The 19,496-nt window shown below is 43.8% G+C and overlaps 2 protein-coding genes across 2 annotated transcripts in view; both read left to right on the top strand.

Moving 5' to 3' along the window:
* The window catches only part of Lap3 (leucine aminopeptidase 3), a 229,968-nt gene that overhangs the window by 171,800 nt on the left and 38,672 nt on the right, over positions 1-19,496 (top strand). The gene's annotated exons all lie outside the window — the stretch shown is intronic.
* Positions 2,195-8,725, top strand: Clrn2 (clarin 2). The gene is made up of 3 exons (XM_050149768.1): positions 2,195-2,447; positions 7,294-7,473; positions 8,460-8,725. The coding sequence occupies exons 1-3, from the start codon at positions 2,195-2,197 to the stop codon at positions 8,723-8,725; spliced, it is 699 nt and encodes a 232-aa protein (XP_050005725.1).

Raw genomic sequence — 19,496 nt, forward strand, 5'->3', positions numbered from 1 at the left:
ACTGGCAGGAGCTGTATTATCCAAAGAAGAAATGTTAAGAAACCTGATAGTGGCCTCCTCATGCCAGGCAGTTTTAAGCAATCTGTGTGTGCCAGTTCACTTTTCTGCTCACAACAGACCTATGGCTGGCTGTACATACAAGGCGTGGGAGTCTCAAACACCTGCCTAAGAGAGTGGTCTTCCATAGCTTGAGTTCCTCTCACCCAGTGCTTCAGTCAGCACGGCATGAGCTGGCTCGAACTCTGGCATTAACTCCGAAAGATTTTTCTCTGAAAGCCCTCAAAACATTGCAAGTTAATATAAACCCATCATCTTAATACAGAACTGTAACTCCAAGACTTAAGCCTATCCTGTCTTCTAAATCTATCCTTAATGCTAAAAGAAGAATGTCAGCTGATATTATTCGTCATGTATTAATATGCCAAATAGTCTTCAAGGGCTCGTATATGCACTGTGTCATTTGTTGGCTCATAAACATTTTCCATTTCCAAGCCACTGAGCTAAAGATAAGCCGCTGAATTCCAAAGGCTTATATGCCAGCCCAGTGGCACCACTGCTTTGCAACAACAGCCTGGCCCATGGGGTTGCTGGAGCATCAGAGATGCAAAAGCTCCCACTACAGCCCTTTGTTGTTTAGAAGAGCTCCCCACAAGCTTCAGAAATGCTGCGCTTGATTTTCATTATGGAGAGATCACTGTAGTGAGTCCCATCGTGAGCAGGGATCCTGTCTGAAAGAAAGGGTCTCGGGTTCCTACTGACCAACAGTGCAGCTTCAGAAGCCCCTCCAGATACAGGAAGCACTTCAAAGTTTACTGCGCTGCCTTTGCTCAATTTTGCTTCCCACAATACTCGCAGAGTGGTTTTTGCCAATCTCATGGGACCTTCGAGTTGATATTCAACACAACAGTAAAAGTCACAATTTTAAAAGTCACAGTATGAAGTGGAGATGAGAAATGATTCGATTCTGGGATCTAAAGATTAAAAGAAAAGACAGAGAGAGGGACTTTCTGGGAATAAGGGATCCCAGAGAGAGTAGAACGGAGGATAAGAGTGGAAAAGTTGTGAAGAATATGATCAAAGTAACATTATATGCATGTATGAAGTCATCGATGAGATAGTTACCTAAAACATACAGAGAGAGAGAGAGAGAGAAAGAAAGAGAGAGAGAGAAAGGATACATATATGATAGATAGATAGATAGATAGATAGATAGATAGATAGATAGATAGATAGATGATAGATAGATGATAGATGGATGGATAGATAGATAGATAGATAGATAGATAGATAGATAGATAGATAGATAGATAGATAGATAGATCTATCGATCTTGACTTTGAGATGATAACGAGCCTCACTCCTATAACCCTAACAGTTAGGTAGCTAAGGAAGGAAGACTGCCTGACAATTTAAGGTCTGAGATGCATAAGGAAAATGTACCAAAAAAAAAAAAAAAGAAGTAAAGAACTAAAAGTATCTGCCCCATGTCAGATGCCATGGAAAAGTAGGAGCAGGGGATACGATGGCCCTCCAGTCACAACAAACAGATTTTATGCTACAATTCAGCCAGCAACAAATTCATACAGTTCTAAGTCATATATTTCGATGTAAGCCTTATGAACCAGGGTCAATTCATAGTATTAGTAACAGTTCCAGGGATTCTGACAGCAGTGACATTTTAGAGAAAGAAATGCCAGGGCACGCCTGGAAGAGATCGACATTTGATCCTGCACATTGTTGCTAATACATGCGCGTGCTAATGGGTCTATTTCTGCTTTGCTTCTACCGTGCAATTTTTTTTTAAGGCTAGTTAGCATCCTTTGTCAGCAGCTGTCCCTGGGTTGGCTTGGTAATGACTCTCTAGTCATTATGATGCCCACATCACGATGACTTAAATACTTGAACGGAGGAACAATTAAAGCCTCTGCTGAAACCCTAGTCCAGTGGGAGATATAGGGTTACTTCCTTGGGTAACACACTCGGCTCTGTAGAGTCAAGGGAAGATCATCTGCAGAGGCTGGGGATGTGCTTGTAGTAAACACACGCCGAGAAGGCAGGCCCTGAAGGAGGCTGAGGAGACGGACTGCAGGTCTTGGGTTGGTGTGTATGGAGCAGGCTAGTGTCGAGTGTCTGAAAGATGTCCCCTTGCCCTACTGTGGCCCGGAGTCCTGGGGGATGATCTGTGCCCACTAGCATGCCTGGATGGTTCAAAAAGGCGTGGTACGGGCTGGCCTCTCTACTCAGTTTCTCTTCCTTCCTACTGATCATCGTCGCCTTGGCTGTGCCCCATTGGTTAAGCGGGAAGATCCTGTGTCAAACTGGAGTGGATTTGGTCAATGCCACAGACCCAGAACTGGTCAAATTCATCGGGGACATTTACTATGGGCTCTTCCGAGGTTGTAAAGTACGGCAGTGTGGGCTCGGAGGCCGCCAGTCACAGTTTACAAGTGAGTATATTGGGGCATGTGAGCATACTGGGGCACATAAACTGGTGTGTGCATTTTTTGCTTTGCAGGAGTGCTTATGTTTAAATGAGATTTGACTGTTGCGTATCTAAGACATAACACTGAGGTCTATAGGCCACCAACAGCTCCTGTGGAGCAAGGCAAACAGATTGTTTTCTTTCTTTTCTAAAAAAGATAAACAAAAATCCTAGAGGTAGGAATTTGTATAGCTTGCAGGTTACTTCTAGTAATAAAGATTAGTAAAAAAACATCGAGTGCTCGTGTGGCAGGCCTCTCGCTAGAAGCCGCACATTGCCTGGCTCTTTTAAGCTTTACAACGCACTTACAATGAAGGCATTGTGAATGCTCCCATTTTCCAGCAGAGTACATTGAGGTTTCAGCGTTACATAATTCATCTGGGGTCATTCATTCTGCCCAGAAACAACAGAACCAGATGTCAGACCCATGCCGTGTGACTCTGGTGGTGTTCACTATGACAGGTGCAGAACGCCTGCAGAAGGGGACCTCCAGGAAGCATGGTAAACTGCTCCCACACCCTTGTGCATGGAAGCTTCATAGCCTGAGGAACAGCACAGCGACTTTGCTGGGAGCATACTTCTGGGGTTTGAAGAGCCGATGACAGGTTTCAGGCAAGGAGACTGAGGAAGGCACTTGAGGGTTTAAAGATGAGCAGCCAGCAGCACTGGCCTGAGTTCAAAGCTCAGAAGGCAAACAAAGTAGGCCCACAAAACCTAAGACTACAGTCCAAAAAAGGCTTGGGGGAAGATCTTCTGGGAAAGAGAAAGCAAAACAAGCAAAACAGTCAATAGTGTCCCACAAACCTATAGTTAATCAATGGTTTGTTATCTCATGGGGATTGAAAATCCCACCCATCGCTTGATTTCTGTATCTCAGAACTGTGGGAATGTTTAAAAACCTGGCCAGCACATGCATCTCATTAAATACAGAAAATTTGTTGTTGTTCCCCTTGACAAACATAATACAAACGGTCTTCATTTCTATATAGAAAGGAAAGACATGTTCATGATGTCTGAGAAAAAAACCTCTGAGTATATTTATATTCACCCAGAAATTAAAATGGACCATAAGTATTGGGGAAATAACTGCATTACTACCACAACCTGGGGGCTGGAGAGGTGCTCAGGCCTGGTCACGTGCAAGCTTATAACTCCAGTAGAGACAGGCAGATTGCTGGCTGCCAGTGTTGCTCTGAATTCAGTGGGAGACCCTGTTTCCTCTAGTGAAATCGGGTCTCAAGCATCAAAAATGTGTGAGATGCATAGAAGGTGTTTCATTTTCTTCTGCGAGTCACAAAATATTTAAGAATGTTTTATTTTCCGCTGCTGTCAGGTCAGCCCAGAGGGTGTCTAATGTGCTCACTCACGGTACCTTGAAAGAGACCAAGCTTGAAAGCTCTCAGGAAGCCCGAGGCAGCTTCTTCCTGCGACCATGTGCTGTAGGAACATTGTGTGTGTTACTACTTCTCTAGAGACAACCTAATTTCCTTCAGAGCATGGCTCTCAAGGGCAGTACACTGTAAACTCAAAGTAACTGGGGGTGTATTAGCATTTCACACCCTGAACAGGATTTCCCACTTTATGAAGGTCCACAGAAAAAGATCCCTATTCACAGGGCGAATCAGCAGAGAGGAGCTTGCGAAAGTGCTTAGACTAGGGGATTTTTATTGTGTCTCATTTACAAACAGCTTCTGAACTTCTGAAATAAAAGCAGTGCTGGAGTGGCTGCAGAAAGAAAGCAACAAGCATTAAATACATGACCCGCATGCATTCAGGTGTTCTGCTGAGTAGATACAAGCCAGGCACCACCAGGAAAAGAGGGATGAACTGAGCAGACAAGTATATGCCCAGAAAAGTCTGCTGTGCAGCAAGGGAGACATGGAGCTCACTCAGACTAGACTCTAGTCACTGGAGAATCTCTGATGCCACCCCTGTGGCATCCTGATTTTATGATGACCTTTTATTAAAGAAGAAATTATAAATTAGAGAAAACAATATCTGAAACAACTTCTGTGGATGTACCTACCATACAGTGTGGTCAGTTTAGCTGTCTAGTCCCCTCCCTACTTTTTACCCCAGAATTACCTCCCCAAGAGCAAAAACCTGGGTCTGGCTTCCAATTCTGGAAATATTTGTTTGTCTCACCGGTGCAAAAGATCACATGTCTCTGGAATCAGGAACAAACAAATTATCTAAGTTTAAATACTAATGTGTGGCCATGGTGGCCATGGGTCTGCTGTGTTCATCGCTGTAGATTCCAAGCTGCAAAGTGCAATTTCATTAAGTTGGAGATGCCTAAAATTCTTAGAAATAATGGAAGAGGAGCGAGCCACAGTTTTCTGGGGGCAACAGGGTAAAACGTAGAGTTCTTCTCAAAAACTAAGGAAACCCAAACCTGAGGAGGCAGAGGCAGGCACATCTCTGAGTTCAAGGCCATCCTGGGCAACATGGTGAGATTCAGGACAGACAGGACTACAACAGAGAAACCCTGTTGAGGTGGGGGGGGTGCTAATGGAAAGAACTGTTGAGTTGAAACTCTTGAATTTCTAAGTAGTGACTATAAAAGTTAATTAAAACCTCAGTTCCCCGAAAGATCCTGAGTCGGAAGTAACACACGTGAATGTGAGCGTTAGGAAGAGATTCACCCTGTGCCAGTAGTATATACATATACATATATATATATACATATATTTAAGACATTCAGCTGGAGGCTGTGGCTTGCGTACTCTTTACCTCCTTTCCCTCGTCACTCTTTGTGCCCCAGGTTCCCTCTACTTCATCATCATAACATGGTGTCAATTTCTAATCAGCTCCAGTTACAGGTTCATATCATCATGTACATGTGGCTGGTTCTTTCTAAAAATCTGGATTGTGACGTCATAACTAAATTTATTCAACCAATTTGTTAATTGGAGGAATTAATCTATCTCCAAACATTTGCTATTGTAATGAACACCCAATCTATGTATACAACTTTGAATGCATTGGCCTATCTGAACAATAATGACTAGCAATGAAATTGCCTTGATAGACGTTGCCTTTGATGACATTGCCTTTTAATGGGGATGTCAGACTAAGCATCCGTACGAGAGTCGAGAGTGGCTTTTTCCTACACCATCAACAGGAGGAGTTCTTAATTTTGCCAATCATGTGAGGGACTGTTTTGCATTTTAAAGATCGAGTAAGGGTTGCTATAAGAGTCAAGCCTCCTAAGGATTGCATGGTCAAGAAAGGGAGTAGTGAGATGGGTGGTTAGGTTAAGCTACTGTATCTGGAATAAGAAGAGACTTGGGGTTTGAAAAGCGGATGTTGAGTTTCAAGAAGGGAGTTGGAATGGAAACGATGGGAAAAACAATGCCTGAGCAAGACAAACTCCTTGGAAAGGAGCCCAACTCCCAGCTGAACTTTCCAAAGCCAGTGAGATGACCATGCGGAGATAATGACAAAGGAAAAACACAGAAGTGGAAAGAAAGTTGAGTAAGAATCCAGGCTGTGGGAGCTGGAGAGATGGGTTCAATTTCCAGCACCCACATGGCAGCTCACAGCAGTCTGTGACTACAGTTCCAGGGGACCCAATACCAATGCACATAAAATAAAAATAAATAAGATTAAAAAAAAAACCAGGATGTAAATGTGGGTGGTGCCTGGAAACACTGGGCATGACACAGCATATGGAGAACGAAGGCTCTCACTCCTGCCTGGTAAGGGGATACATGCTTCAATTCCAACACCCAGGAGGCAGAAGCAGGTGAGTCTCTGTGAGTTGGAGGCCAGCCAGCCTAGTCTACTCAGCAAATTCCAGGTGAGCAAGGACTATATATAATGAGGTCCTGTCTAAACAATTAAAAAAAACACCCCCTAGATTTCAGGCTTGAGAGGTGCCAACCTTGGAATCTGCTAAGGGATGGGATTCTTTTGTATTCATTATTTTAAATTTCTATACAGAATTGTTAAAGCTGACCTTAAACTCATTATACCCTCATAATACACGGGACTGTATATTATATATATACAGTTATATATATTCTAACTTCTATATATAGTTCAGGGTGCCTTACCCAAAGACAATGAACTCCATGTCTCCAAGCGGGAGCTGACAACCTCCAGATGCCTTATCGTGATCAGCGGATGAGATGATGACTCCAAAGAGTTCAGTCCATAACTGTGCTCAGCAAACGGCAATCACCCTTCTCTCACACAGCCATTGCTAGCTTCCCACTGAGACCACGTGCCTCTCCCACGTTAGAGAGTACAGTTAACAACAGAGATACCCACAGATACCGTTTCTGAGAGCAGATTCAAATTGCCCTGGACAATATTTGAACTCCTCTTAGGGAATCATTTCGTTTTCTCTGCTGGTACCAGTGGCAAACCTAGAGAAACAAATGCAAATGTTTCGCTAACCCCTTCAGCCACCTTCCTATGGAAAAATTGGTATTTTCATGAAATATTATACGATGTGAGCATTACGTATCTGTGATACGTGGCAGCAATAGCATCTGCCCCGCCCAGCCAGTGCCTGGGGCTTGTGTGAACTGCAGCGGTCGACATCAGATCCCAGGACTGCAGGCTCAGTCCACTGTGGGGCACGTTCAGATCTGTGCTCACTCCACCACAGTGAGGATTTCCAGCCAACTAACAAGTGGTAACTCTAGGGTCCATGGACCCATCTCAGGAGGTCTCTTGGTTTTTGGAAACCCAGCATTTTTGTCTCTTTCCATTATCCTTTACTTACTTATCTTGGGATAAGCGAGTCCTGACATTGTGAAAGGAGCCATGACCTGACCTTGAAATACCACCTCTCTCTGCAGTCTTCCCGCATCTGGTAAAGGAGCTCAATGCAAGCCTCCACGTCACAATTCTGCTGCTCCTCTTCCTGGCCTTGGCCCTTGCTCTGGTCAGCATGGGCTTTGCTATTCTCAACATCATTCAGGTCCCCTACAGGGCAGTCAATGGCCCTGGTGGCATCTGCCTTTGGAATGTCCTGGCAGGTAAGAAGCCCCCAAGGGAGGGAAACTGGTGGCCACACCTTTAGGCTGGGCTCCCAAGTGTTAACCAGGGGAACCTGAAGCTCCTCTTTTGGGCTAACTACCTTGTTAATAAAAGAATCTTAAAACAGACTCAGAAGGATGCTAAGGGACCTTGCTATTGGAGTTTGAGAGAAAAACAAGCTGTAAATCTTGGCAGCTGCCAGGAGGAGGGGATGGCAAAGAGAAAGTCCATGACTTCAGGACAGCAGGCACTTTCAGCAAGGGAGGTCAGTAAGCTGCTAAGCTGCGTGGTGAAAAGGGAGGGAAACTCCAGTGAATGAATAAGGAGGTTCACAGTGTCCCCAAACGCAGGCTTAGTCCTCTGGTCGGTATCTAAACAGTGATAAAGAGAACCTTTTGTGTGGGTCAATTGTCCTCAGACTTGCAATCAGAGACTGCCTCAGCCTCTCGAGCCTTTGCATTACAGGCCTGCACTACCAGACTCAGTTTAGTGTGTTGTTTTTGAGTGTCAATTTAAATTAAAACAGACCCATCAAAACAACTTCCAAGTTTTGCTCAGTTGTTAGGGAGATAAATGAGGTTTGGAATTCCAGAATTTCCTCACTACTTCCCACCTTGTGTAGAATACTGCAGCGGGCAGGTGAAGCCTCACCCTGCAGAATAGGATCTTACGTCTTCCTACCCAACACTCATTCTCTACACAGAAGGCGTAAGCTGTCTAGAGAGTGGTCCTCTAATGGGGATACTACCGGAAAGAGGAGTTGGAGGCATCCAGATTCTAGTCTGTCTGTCATTAATTTATTCTTTTTCCAGACGACTGTCCCTTTTGCCTTTGATACTATGTATCATCTACTGCTTTTAAACGCAAGTTCAAATTTGTGTCGCTCTACTAATTCTCCAAACCCCAAATTTTCACTCCAAACCCCAGTGAAGGCCTTACAACTGCCAAGAGGAACAGGAAGTAAAGGCGCTGTTTTGGGTTTCAGGTGGAGTCGTGGCTCTGGCCATCGGCAGTTTCATGGCTGCAGTGAAATTCCACGACCTGACAGAAAGAATTGCCAACTTCCAGGAGAGGCTCTTCCAGTTTGTCGTGGTAGAAGAACACTACGAAGAGTCGTTTTGGATATGCGTGGCAAGCGCCTCGGCCCACGCCGCAAACTTGGTTGTGGTGGCAATCAGTCAAATTCCCCTCCCAGAAATCAAGACTAAAATGGAAGAGGCCACAGTTACCCCCGAGGACATCTTATATTGATAACTGGCGCCTGCCCACTCATTGCCCTTAATCAGTCTGGTATATCAATGGGGGCCTCTCTGTTTTCAGTCTTCTAGATCCATAATGCTGTTTTGGGGTAGTAAAAAGAAGGCTGGGGGGGGGGGGGCTAAAGGGTGGCTGGGCCAGAGAGGAACAACTCCCAATGGCCAGGGTGCTGGCGCTTCTTTGTGAATACCTTGGAGCTGAACTGGGGACTCTGCATTCGTCAGCTCTGTCTGACCCCGAACAAATCACTTATTGACTAATTCTCAGTTCCCTCGTCTGTCAAAGGGAGCAATAATGACTTCGCCGGCTTTGTTGTGAGGTTCCAAGGGTGCTGTCGGAGATGCTACCAGCTCGGATCTCTGCAAACAAGGTCACATATAAATCCAGTAAGACTCATTGCTCTCTCTAGTATTGGAGCTGAGCAAAGAAACTATGTTCATGTCCATATCCTCGAGAAGTAATAAAGTATCCACATGGCACAGCAATCAACTAGTAACAATAGCACTAGGAGTGGAAACGACTGTAGGTTTCTGAGGGACCACTATTGTGCTGGGCACAGGCTTATTTGTTTGGTTGCTTGGTTTTTCTCTTTTCTCATTTCTTTTCCTGGGGGTGCCAATCAAATCCAGACTTTGCCTATACTAGGCAGGCACTTTACCACTGAGCAACAGCTCCACCCAGAAACACCATTCCAAGACTTTTCCTCCTATTGACGGCCTAAACCCTCTTCATAGTCCCAAGTGGCCAGAGCCATTCTAGCTCCATTTGACAGATGGAAAAGAGTCAAGGTACAGACAAGTTGTGTAACTTGGTGAGATGAGGAATGAAATCTAGCAAGTCTGGCACCAGAATCTATATTATTTTAGATCATATAAACTTTTTACTTCAATTATGACAGAAACCGCAAAGACAGAACAAATTCCAGAAGATATATGATTAGGTTAAGTAGCCATACTAACAAAGCAAAGCAAAAAATACCTTAAAATTTCCCACCTCCAGACACTTGGGACAGTTAAGTAAGACGTGGGGAGAAGCAAACAGGTGATGCCCATCCCTGCTGGGGTGGGATCTCTCGCCCATGCAGCCCATCCAGCAAGCTCACATAAATCAAATCCAGGCCAACAGCGGCCTGAGGTCATTCAGCCTTATGGAACCCTGCCTCTGAGCTTCTAAGTTTTCACAGTTCTAATGCCTTCCTTTTGTTCCTCCTAGGACCAGTAGCTCCTTCCAACACATGCCACCTCTGGAAAATCCCCCTACACTTTTGAACCCTTGCTGCTGATCTGCAGCTTGATATACAAGCGGGGCAATGTAAGGATGCTAAAATAGACCCGGCACAGAGAGACAGGGAGGGATGAAGTCTCCTGGATGGAGTGTGGTATTAAAGTTTCTCTGAGCTAACATTTGATCTGAACTGTGAAAGATGAGGAGGCTTTTTCCAGTGGCGAGGCATGCAGGGTTGATAAAGAATCCCAAGAGGAGTTGGTAATGAGGGAACACACAAGGCCCGGAAGGCCACTCAAGAGAGTGGTGAGAGAGATGAGAATGTGGCCTTCTTGGGCCTGTTCTGAGGGACATTTTCTAAGCAGTTGGTGAGAGCTCGTCTACTGTGTCAACTTACATAGGCCCTAACAGCCAGGAAGTCAGTCAGTCAAAGGTTTAAATGTTTCCATGAAGACACTTTTTGATAAGTTAATGTTCGCATCTGACCTTTTATAAATTCAAGAGCATTATCCAACCAGTTGAATATCTTAATGGGAAAAAACTAACCTACCATAAGGAAGAGAGAATTCCACCTTTGCACTAGATCCCCAACTCTCCATCCAGTCTTTGGTGTTACCTGGTGAAAGTTTCTCCTCGGTTCTTATCTTCTCCAAAGGAAGAATTTAAGGTAGAGAGACAGACAGTTTAAGTAGGTATTCAGTTAGCAAAGCAAAGTGAAACGTATACTTCAAAGAGAGAATGGAATATGCAGTCCCAAAGGAGGGGCTCCCTTACATCTAACTCCCTACCTGCCCAGGGAACCAAGCTATCAAGATTCGGCTGCAGCTTCCTTGGATCCCTCACTTCTAGCTCCATGCCTACTCCGTTCCACCAGCTGAAAGCGCAGAACTTGGACATGTCGTCCTCCACAATCACATGAACTAACTCCAAAGAACCAATCAATTAAGACCTCTCTCAGATACCCAGATCCCTTTCATGGACAGTCAAATCCCCTGTACGAAATGGCATGATGTTTGTGTATAACCTGCTTTCTTTGCATGTACTCAATTACCTCCAGGCAACTTAGAACACCTAATAAATGTGACTACCCTGGAAACACTTGTCATGCTGTGTGGCTTAGGGAATAAAGATGAAGGGGAAATGTGTACATGATCAGTATAGACACAACCATGCAGACTCAAATCCATCTATATGACTACTTATATGCATTGTTGCTGAACTGCACATACAGAGAGTTAACTGAATGCACACACACACACACCCTATTGGCTCTGTTTTTCTGGAGAAACTATTAACTATATTCATCCATTTTGTCAGTGATTCCAGCTGACTGTGAATGGTGCCATCCCTGGGTGGATGATCCTGTGTTGTATGAAAAAGCAAGTTGAGTCAGCCATGGAGAGAAAGCCAGTAAACAGCATTCTTCTCTGATCCCCATTCCAGTTCCTGCCTCCAGGTTCCTGCCTTGAGTTCCTTCCCTGACTTCCTTTCATAATAGACTATAAGATGAAATAAACCCATTTCTCCCCAAGTTGCTTTTGGTCATATGGTTATCATAATAGAAAACAAAGTAGGACATCCTCGTGCTATGGTGTTCTCTGAGCCCTGGGAGATGGGGTACAGGTGATAAAGATGTTCCATTTATGACTGAACATGAACTCACATTTTTTCCATCTCAATGGCCAATGATGAAACTCATTGCATGAAGAAGTGTCTCTGACCAAAGTTGGCAGCATCAGTGGTCTGCAGGTATAAGCAGAGTTATTTAGAAAACAATTTGATGATCACATCATGTCCATTTAGCAAAATAGTATTAGTAGCTTCCCCATTAAAACTTTTAACATCGCAAGCCATGGTGTTTTGAGTAGGGCAACTGAAAATCCCCTTCTGTAAAGAAGACTTAAATTAAATCACTGAGTGGTTGGTTACCCCTGGAAACATGGCCTTGTCACTATTGTGCCAGTGGGTACATTTTGGATAGCCTCTCAGTAGGGTTGCATGTGGGGTCCTTAGTTGGGTTAGACTGTTGAAGACAATTCATCCACAGAAACCTAAAACACCTTCCAGCACTTTGAGAAGTGCTGGAATAATATACTGTGGGAATATATTAATAATATGGGAGTAATTAATAATCATACACTATGGGAATATATTAGTCACTTTTCTATTGCTGTGATAAAACAAAATAGAGAGAGCAACTTGGAAATGGCACAAGGTCTTGAAACCTCAACCCCCCCCCCACGGTGATGTACTTCCTCCAGTTATGCCACATCTACTAGACGTTCCCAAACAGCACTACCAACCAGGAATGAAGTGTTCAAACTTCCAAACCTACGAGGGACAATCTCAACCAAACCACCACAGGGGGCTACCTGTGAGGAAGGAAGCATCCAATCAACTTCAGCTTGATTTCTCTGTCCCCTGAAAGCACAGCACATGGAGTCTTTAGGAGGAAGATTGCAGGAAGATTTCATGGTGTCTTCTCTGTCCTAAAGGCTATGATTCCTCTCAATCCCTTCATCCCCATCCCAGGCCAGACCTCAACATCATCCATGGACAAGTAGGTGGTGCATGGCTAGACGAGACAGTTAATCTGACAAGAGAAGAATCCAAAACAAAACAACAGACAGCTATGCTGAGCTGAAAACAAGAGGAAATATTATATAGATTGCAAAGACCCTGAAAAATGGTTTATGTGGTATTTGAGGGTCTCGGGACATTTATTCATTCAACAAGCTTGAAACTGATCAGCACTCAGGAGGCAGAGGCAGGCAGAGCTCTGTGAGTTCGAGGCCATTCTGGTCTACAAGGTGAGTTTCAGGGCAGCCAGGGCTATACAGTGAAATTCTATTTCAAAAAGCAAAAAAAAAAAAAGAGTCATAGAAGTATCTTTAACCTCTTGGAAGTTTCAAATATTCCAAATCAGGTTCAGTCTGAAGGGCATCTCACAGAAACACTATGGGGGAGATTCCTAAATGGAATTTAGCAGAGCAGATAGAAAGAAGTTTAAATATCTCATTCTTAGAATTCCCTTGCATTATGTTACTTGATTTAATACATATGTAGAGAAAATAGAGTTCCTTGATGTTGACCTGCGTGGGCTAAGTCAGGCTCCATCTTAAACCGTCCCAAACACAAAATGTCGGCAGGCACCATCACAGTGTGATGGGAGTAAGAGTTTATCCTAATCAATGATCATCACATGCCAGGTATCACAGGGGGAGGGGAGATACCAGGAAATTGTGCCTCGTTGCCAGATTTTGAGTTAAATAACAAACGGCATGGTTTTCTCACTTATGAAAGAAGGAAACTGCGTAAGTTGATCTCTCCTTTCCCTTCATACTATAAAAACTTTAAGGCGAGTGAATGCCATATAAAATACACGGGTTATAATGCATACTACCTCCCACGTGATGGTGTCGGCTGTTTCACGATCTGATTACCTACGTGACAAGAGGATTCTACGTTCCACACAAGCACCCTGGAATTTCAACACTGAGATTCCCACCACCCTTTCTATTTTATCTTGATTAAATATTCTATGATATTGATTGTTGTGTTCTTGGCTCAATAAAACTAATGTTAAAACATGGAGTGTAATTGTTCTTCCCAGCACTTTGTTTGGGCTGGGGAATAATAATCAAAATGAGAAATGACTGTCCTGCAGAATCAGCCTCTTTTTGCTCTGAACTCTTGGGGAAGAGTTATACATTTGGTCGACATGCATTTTTTTTTCTCATCCATAGCAATTTTCTCACCCTTAAGAGACTTCAACAGGTTGGAGCCATAGAGCTGTGAACAGATGCTCATGGGAACAGCAGGCTTCCTGGCACTGCTGGAGGGAGAGATGCACTGTCCTTGTGGAAGCCTGTGAGTGCTGGAGATGATGCTCCTCCTAGATGCCCCCCACACTGACCCATCTAGAGGGATGCTCCTCCTAGGTGCCCCCACACTGACCCATCTAGAGGGATGCTCCTCCTAGGTGCCCCCACACTGACCCATCTAGAGGGATGCTCCTCCTAGATGCCCCCACACTGACCCATCTAGAGGGATGCTCCTCCTAGATGCCCCCCACACTGACCAATCTACCATCTACCATGTCTGCCTCCTACCATCTGTCTTGATTTGTGCTTCTCCATCCAACTATTCAAAGGTCTGTACTGACGTCAAAAAATAATGTTTCTCATATCACGGGCCTGGGCACCAACACACACATAATTTTTTTTTTATCGAACCATTTGAGCATTAAGTGCAGACATCCCTTACGCATAAATAATTTTATCTGTATTTCCTAAAATCTAAATAAATACAGTGCAATGATCAAACTCAAGAAATTAATATTGTCACAGTCCTGTTCTCCCATCTACAGACCTTACTCCAGTTTTCTGGCGATTGTAACTCAGATCTTCAGGCTTACAGATTGTGCACTATGCTTACTGAGCCATCCTCTTGGCCCTACAGTTGTGGGTTTTAGTAGTTTCTCATGATGCAGGGCCCAGGTTACATTGAGGCTGTGCAGTTCTTTCATTTCTTTTAAACTAGGAAGGTCTTGGTCCATTATTGCTGATTATCTTGCTTAATGACACAGATTTCCTTAATATAATTTCTCTCAGTTTAGACTTCCTGATATTCACCTTCAGACTTGGATTGCATTCTTGGTACAGGGCAGTAAAATGATTTCTGTCCATCCTACAGAAGACCCACAGAACCCTCTCCTGTTCCTATTGGTTCCTATGGGTGGCTCCCAACCATCTGCAGCTCCAGCTGCAGAAAATCCAAGACCATCTTTTAGACTTTAAAGGCAACTAAACTCATGTGCATACACCCCATATAGACCACATGCACACATATAATCAAAAACTTCATTTAAAAAATAGTGGATGATTCAATGGTTTTCAGTATATTTATAGAATCATAAATCATCACCATAGTTCCAGTGCATTCTCATTACCCTTCCCCAACAAACCCTGCATCCATTAGTCTCTCTCTCTCTTTCTCTCTCTCTCTCTCTCTCTCTCTCTCTCTCTCTCTCTCTGTTACACAGACCTTAGCAACCACTCATTTTCTAGATGTTTCTACTGATATGACTATTCTGGATATTCCAAAGAAATACAATAATAAGTGCATGATTATATGATCATAATTTTCCATTTAGCCTAATGTTTGCAAGCTCATCCATGGGTGTAGCATTGCACCTCAATCTTCTGACCTTTGTAGATAGACCATCACTCTGTTCCCCAGCTATATACCCACCATGGACTTATTTTTAATCTATTTTTTTTTTCACATAAAGAAATCAAATCTATTTCCTTTTTTGTAAGTTGCTTTTATCCTTGATTTTTTTTAATGGCTATATTGGTATCAAGTCCCATGACATCATCCCCCTGTGGTGGAAATTTCCAGGCTTCTCACATCAGACCATGCCATCAGTTCCTGTGATCTCGTGTTCAGGCCATTGTTAAAGAGGAATCAGTTTACAGGATCTGAGCCAAAAGGTGACGTGTAACCATACCCGCTTTATGATCCAATTGTTACTTCTCGTAGTTGAATGGGGGTTTTATCCCTGAGAAACTAAGGCCCATTGCAAGGGCTGGCAAGTCAACACAGTCAGCACCCTCATCTGGGCTTCTCCCCTAAAAGAGGCGGGTGTCTTAGTCATTGTTCCCCACAGAGGGACAATGTGACAAAAGGCTAAGTAAACAAGCTTTTCCATGAAGAAGTAACAGCCTGCTTCATTACCACTCTGCTGCTTCCTTCTTGCACTGTGTATCTCAAACAGATGTGGGTCTGTTTCTACTTCTCTCCGGGGAGCAGTTCAAATATATTTAAAAGCATAGAGACTACAGCGACGTAGTCTATGCGCTGATTAGTGTGTTTCAAGATTGTCAGCTTGGTCCAGTCACATTTCAACCAAACCTTGAACCCCCTCTCCTTTGACAAGATGGTCTTAATGAAAGGCTGCCACCTGCTCTGTGCTCCCCGGGACCCCACTATTTCAGCTTCACTCTCAGTAGAAATCATGGGAGCATTACACTATCTCTCGTGCTGCTGGGCCCTGGGCACACAGAGATGAATATGACATTGTTTGGAGACAGAAACACAAATAATTCGTTGCATCATAATGAAAGGTTGGGCACAGGACCAATCGCATCCTGACACAGCCTTGCTCTGGCGGTGGTAGGTTTATAAAGAAAATCATTAGCAGGAATCACATGCCGGGGTAAGAGGGAGCGTCTAGGCTGGCGTGGAAGTGCTTAGCTGACATTGTTCTCAAAGTAAGAAAGGGATGGACCCAGTTTTTGCAGTGAGGTTGGAGTTGACCAAACATGTGAAAAGAGGACCACGTCTCTGAACTTGGCCAGGTGTTCAGGGCATAACAAACCTCCCCTAAAAAATGCCTGTTGCCAGGCGGAATGGGGAAGAAGGAAGTTGGGGGATATTTCACCGTTCAGACTCTCTTCTCAGATAACCAACTCCACGTCAAGTTAACAATCCCAGTTAAGTAGGACAATGAGTGACATAACCCAGTGCATTTACTTCAGATTTCCTTACAGCAAATCAGAAATAATTTGTTTCATGAGTTGAAATGGTGAGTCAGAAAGTAGACAGACTTTGAATATTTTTGGATATTGCTGATTTAATTTTTAAAACAACTGTGCAGCAGTCTTAGCATTGTGTGATAGTATCACAAATACATGTGTTGTCACTATCACAGCAAAATCAGTCCATGACACTAATTCAGATTAATTCATAAGGATCCTGTGAAAACTGAGGTACTGCAACCGGCTTCCCCACTAGGGGGAAGCAGTCTACCGGCAATCTAAAGCCTAGGTTACAGGATGGCCGGCTGAATAATAGACATTAAATCATAATTCTAACGTGCTAAATCCCACTTTCTAGTCTCAGTTGAGTAAGAAATGCCCCTTTCACATCCCATGTGATTTTTCTATGTATATTAGGGGGGGATCACTTCTCAGGGTGTTGCAGGATCCCAGAAACAGAAAAAAAAAAGTGTAGAGGTCTGACAAATCACCTGTCATCAATGGGGTCACATAAGGAAGTCTTTCTGGGGGCGAGCAAGAAACCTGGCACTGGAGAAAATCCCAGGAATCCAAGAGGAAGACTCCAGCTAAGACCCTGAGCAATAGAGGAGAGAGTGCCTAAACTGGCCTTGCCCTGCAGTCAGACTGATGAATATCTTAAATATCGCCATAGAGCCTTCATCCAGCAACTGATGGAAACAGAGGCAGAGATTCGCCTCTGAGTCTTTCTGATCTTCTTCTGCAGCAACAAAGGGATCTCAAATGACAATGCGTCAAACATAAGATAGATCCCAGGCTGGGTACCTCTGAAAAATGACAGGACTCATTTTGCCTACTAATGTCTATCTTTCTTGAGCGTTACTATCATTCTAATAACATTCTAATAGCATAAAACCTGTAAGATGCAAAATTATAAGAAAGCAAAGTTTAAAACCCTGATTGTATTTTTATTTATTTTCTTAAATCTCTATGACTAGTCAATATCTTACGTCATTCAGAGGAATAAAAGAAGTGGAAGGTGTGTACAAAGACTTATTTCATTTCTAGGAACCAAACACAAGGCCTTACTCATGTTAGACAAGGGCTGGACCATCATTAAGTTCCATCCTAGGCCAGCTGAACTATTGCAAAAAATTAATTCATAATAAACTAAAAAAAATTAATTCAGGTTCACTGAGAGACTGTTTCCAAAAAATGAGGTAAAAGTTGAGAGAGGAAGGCCCTGGTCTCCCCGCGTGCACACAAGGGCACAATCAACATACACTGTACATGCACACACAGGGAGGTGGGGGTCGGGGCGAGGGAGGAAAGGAAGGAGAGAGGGTGAAAGGGGGGAGGGAAGAAGGAATGCAAGAATGAAGGAGAAGCCAAAAGCAAGGCCACTACGCAGTGAGGTCATGAGCCCCCAGCAGCAGCAGACAACCTGTAAACAACCACACAGCCTTGCAGGCAGGCACTCTAGATCTCCCTGTGCCTGTAATGCCCTAGTGCAGAGGGTGGTGCTGTGTGAGTCACACTGAGCTGATTGTGGTTCACTTGTTCCCAAGCCCAGAAGGACCCTCAGCCTGCATGTTCCAATGTAAATGCAGAATTACCCGCATCTGTAAGTTGATTGGTAGTCCCCTCTAATAGGGACATCAGCCAATCACACAGATCTCAAGGGCTCAGGAGGGAAATGTGGGGTTGGGTTCTTCTTACTTGAAAGCTATTAAAAAAATGGAGTCTGTTTATTTTCTGAGTCATTCTCTTCTCAGAGGCCAGGTAGCATGCCCCTGTGCTAACACACTCACGCCCGCCCCTGCAAAGTGTGTACTACACGATACACATCCCCTACACCTTTCTTTTTCCTTGGGTTGAATCTATGCATAGATTCAAGTGGCCACTTTCATCTATGGCTGTATTCTACTCAACTGTTTGGAATGGACTTTTATAATTAGAACCACACTCTAAAGAATTGAGGACAGAGATATCAAATACTAAATTGTCCTTAGAAAGTAACTCACAGTAGCAGATTTTCAGAGTAAATGTTAGAGGTTCTGGGAGAGTGGGTCTAGGGTGAAACCTAGATGTCAGTATCTTTAATACACACTCAGTTGAATTGTGCTTCTGGCTTTAGCACGCTCTGAGAAATGTGGTTCTGCCTATTAAAGATCACACCATACATACACCTGAATCAGCTTCCAAGGAGTGAAGATGGATTAATTAACAACCTCAGAGACACTCTGGCTTTGTAAGAATTCCCCCTGCACAAGCTATGCCAGTGGAACCCAGCCAGACTAGAGCACAGTGAAGCATAAACCGCCTACTGAACTGCAGCCAAGGAAAATGCTCCCCTAGTGTGGAGGCTTGATCTTTAGTTCCTGCCACCCACAGTGGAGAACAGTGACTTCCATGACAGGAGAGCATGTTCCCAAGACAGAGAAATGTCTAAGTTGCTGCAAACCCATAGTGTTAACAAAAGGCCAGCAAACTCTAGTCCCCTGTGATTCTGTATGTACCTTTCTATAAAACAACCGTCCAACTTTAATACTGGCAGAAGCCTCCATTGTACAAGTTTGCCAGTGATGCCATAGTTACAGTGAAGGATATGGTGAAGGTATCCATATGATTAGGTGGAGGAAGGTAATTCTAAAAACCAATTCTCAGCTACTTGAGAAAGGATGAGCCACGGTTAGCAGGGTTATATCCACACCTTCACAGACACTGTGTCAGCTACACCCACCATGTTCTCACAGAAAACAAAAGTATACCAAACACTAAACTCTGCATTGGCCTTTGAAGATTGGGAGGAATCATAGCTATTGCCAGTTTGCTTGAGCCCTTTTGATGTGCAAATCTGTACACAAAGGGCTTTTGATGTACTGATTCATTCTTACACCCTTTATAAAGTAGGTGTGCTGTTCTCATACCGCGGTGAAGACTAGGAGGCACATTCTAACAGGAATGGTAGGATGATGTCATAAAAAGAAGAGTGGGAATAAGGATGGCACATTCAGGGA

The sequence above is a fragment of the Alexandromys fortis genome, unplaced genomic scaffold (genome assembly GCF_014885135.2).
Source record: "Alexandromys fortis isolate MF-2015 unplaced genomic scaffold, M_Fortis_MF-2015_v1.1 scaffold_0, whole genome shotgun sequence".
NCBI lineage: Eukaryota > Metazoa > Chordata > Mammalia > Rodentia > Cricetidae > Alexandromys > Alexandromys fortis.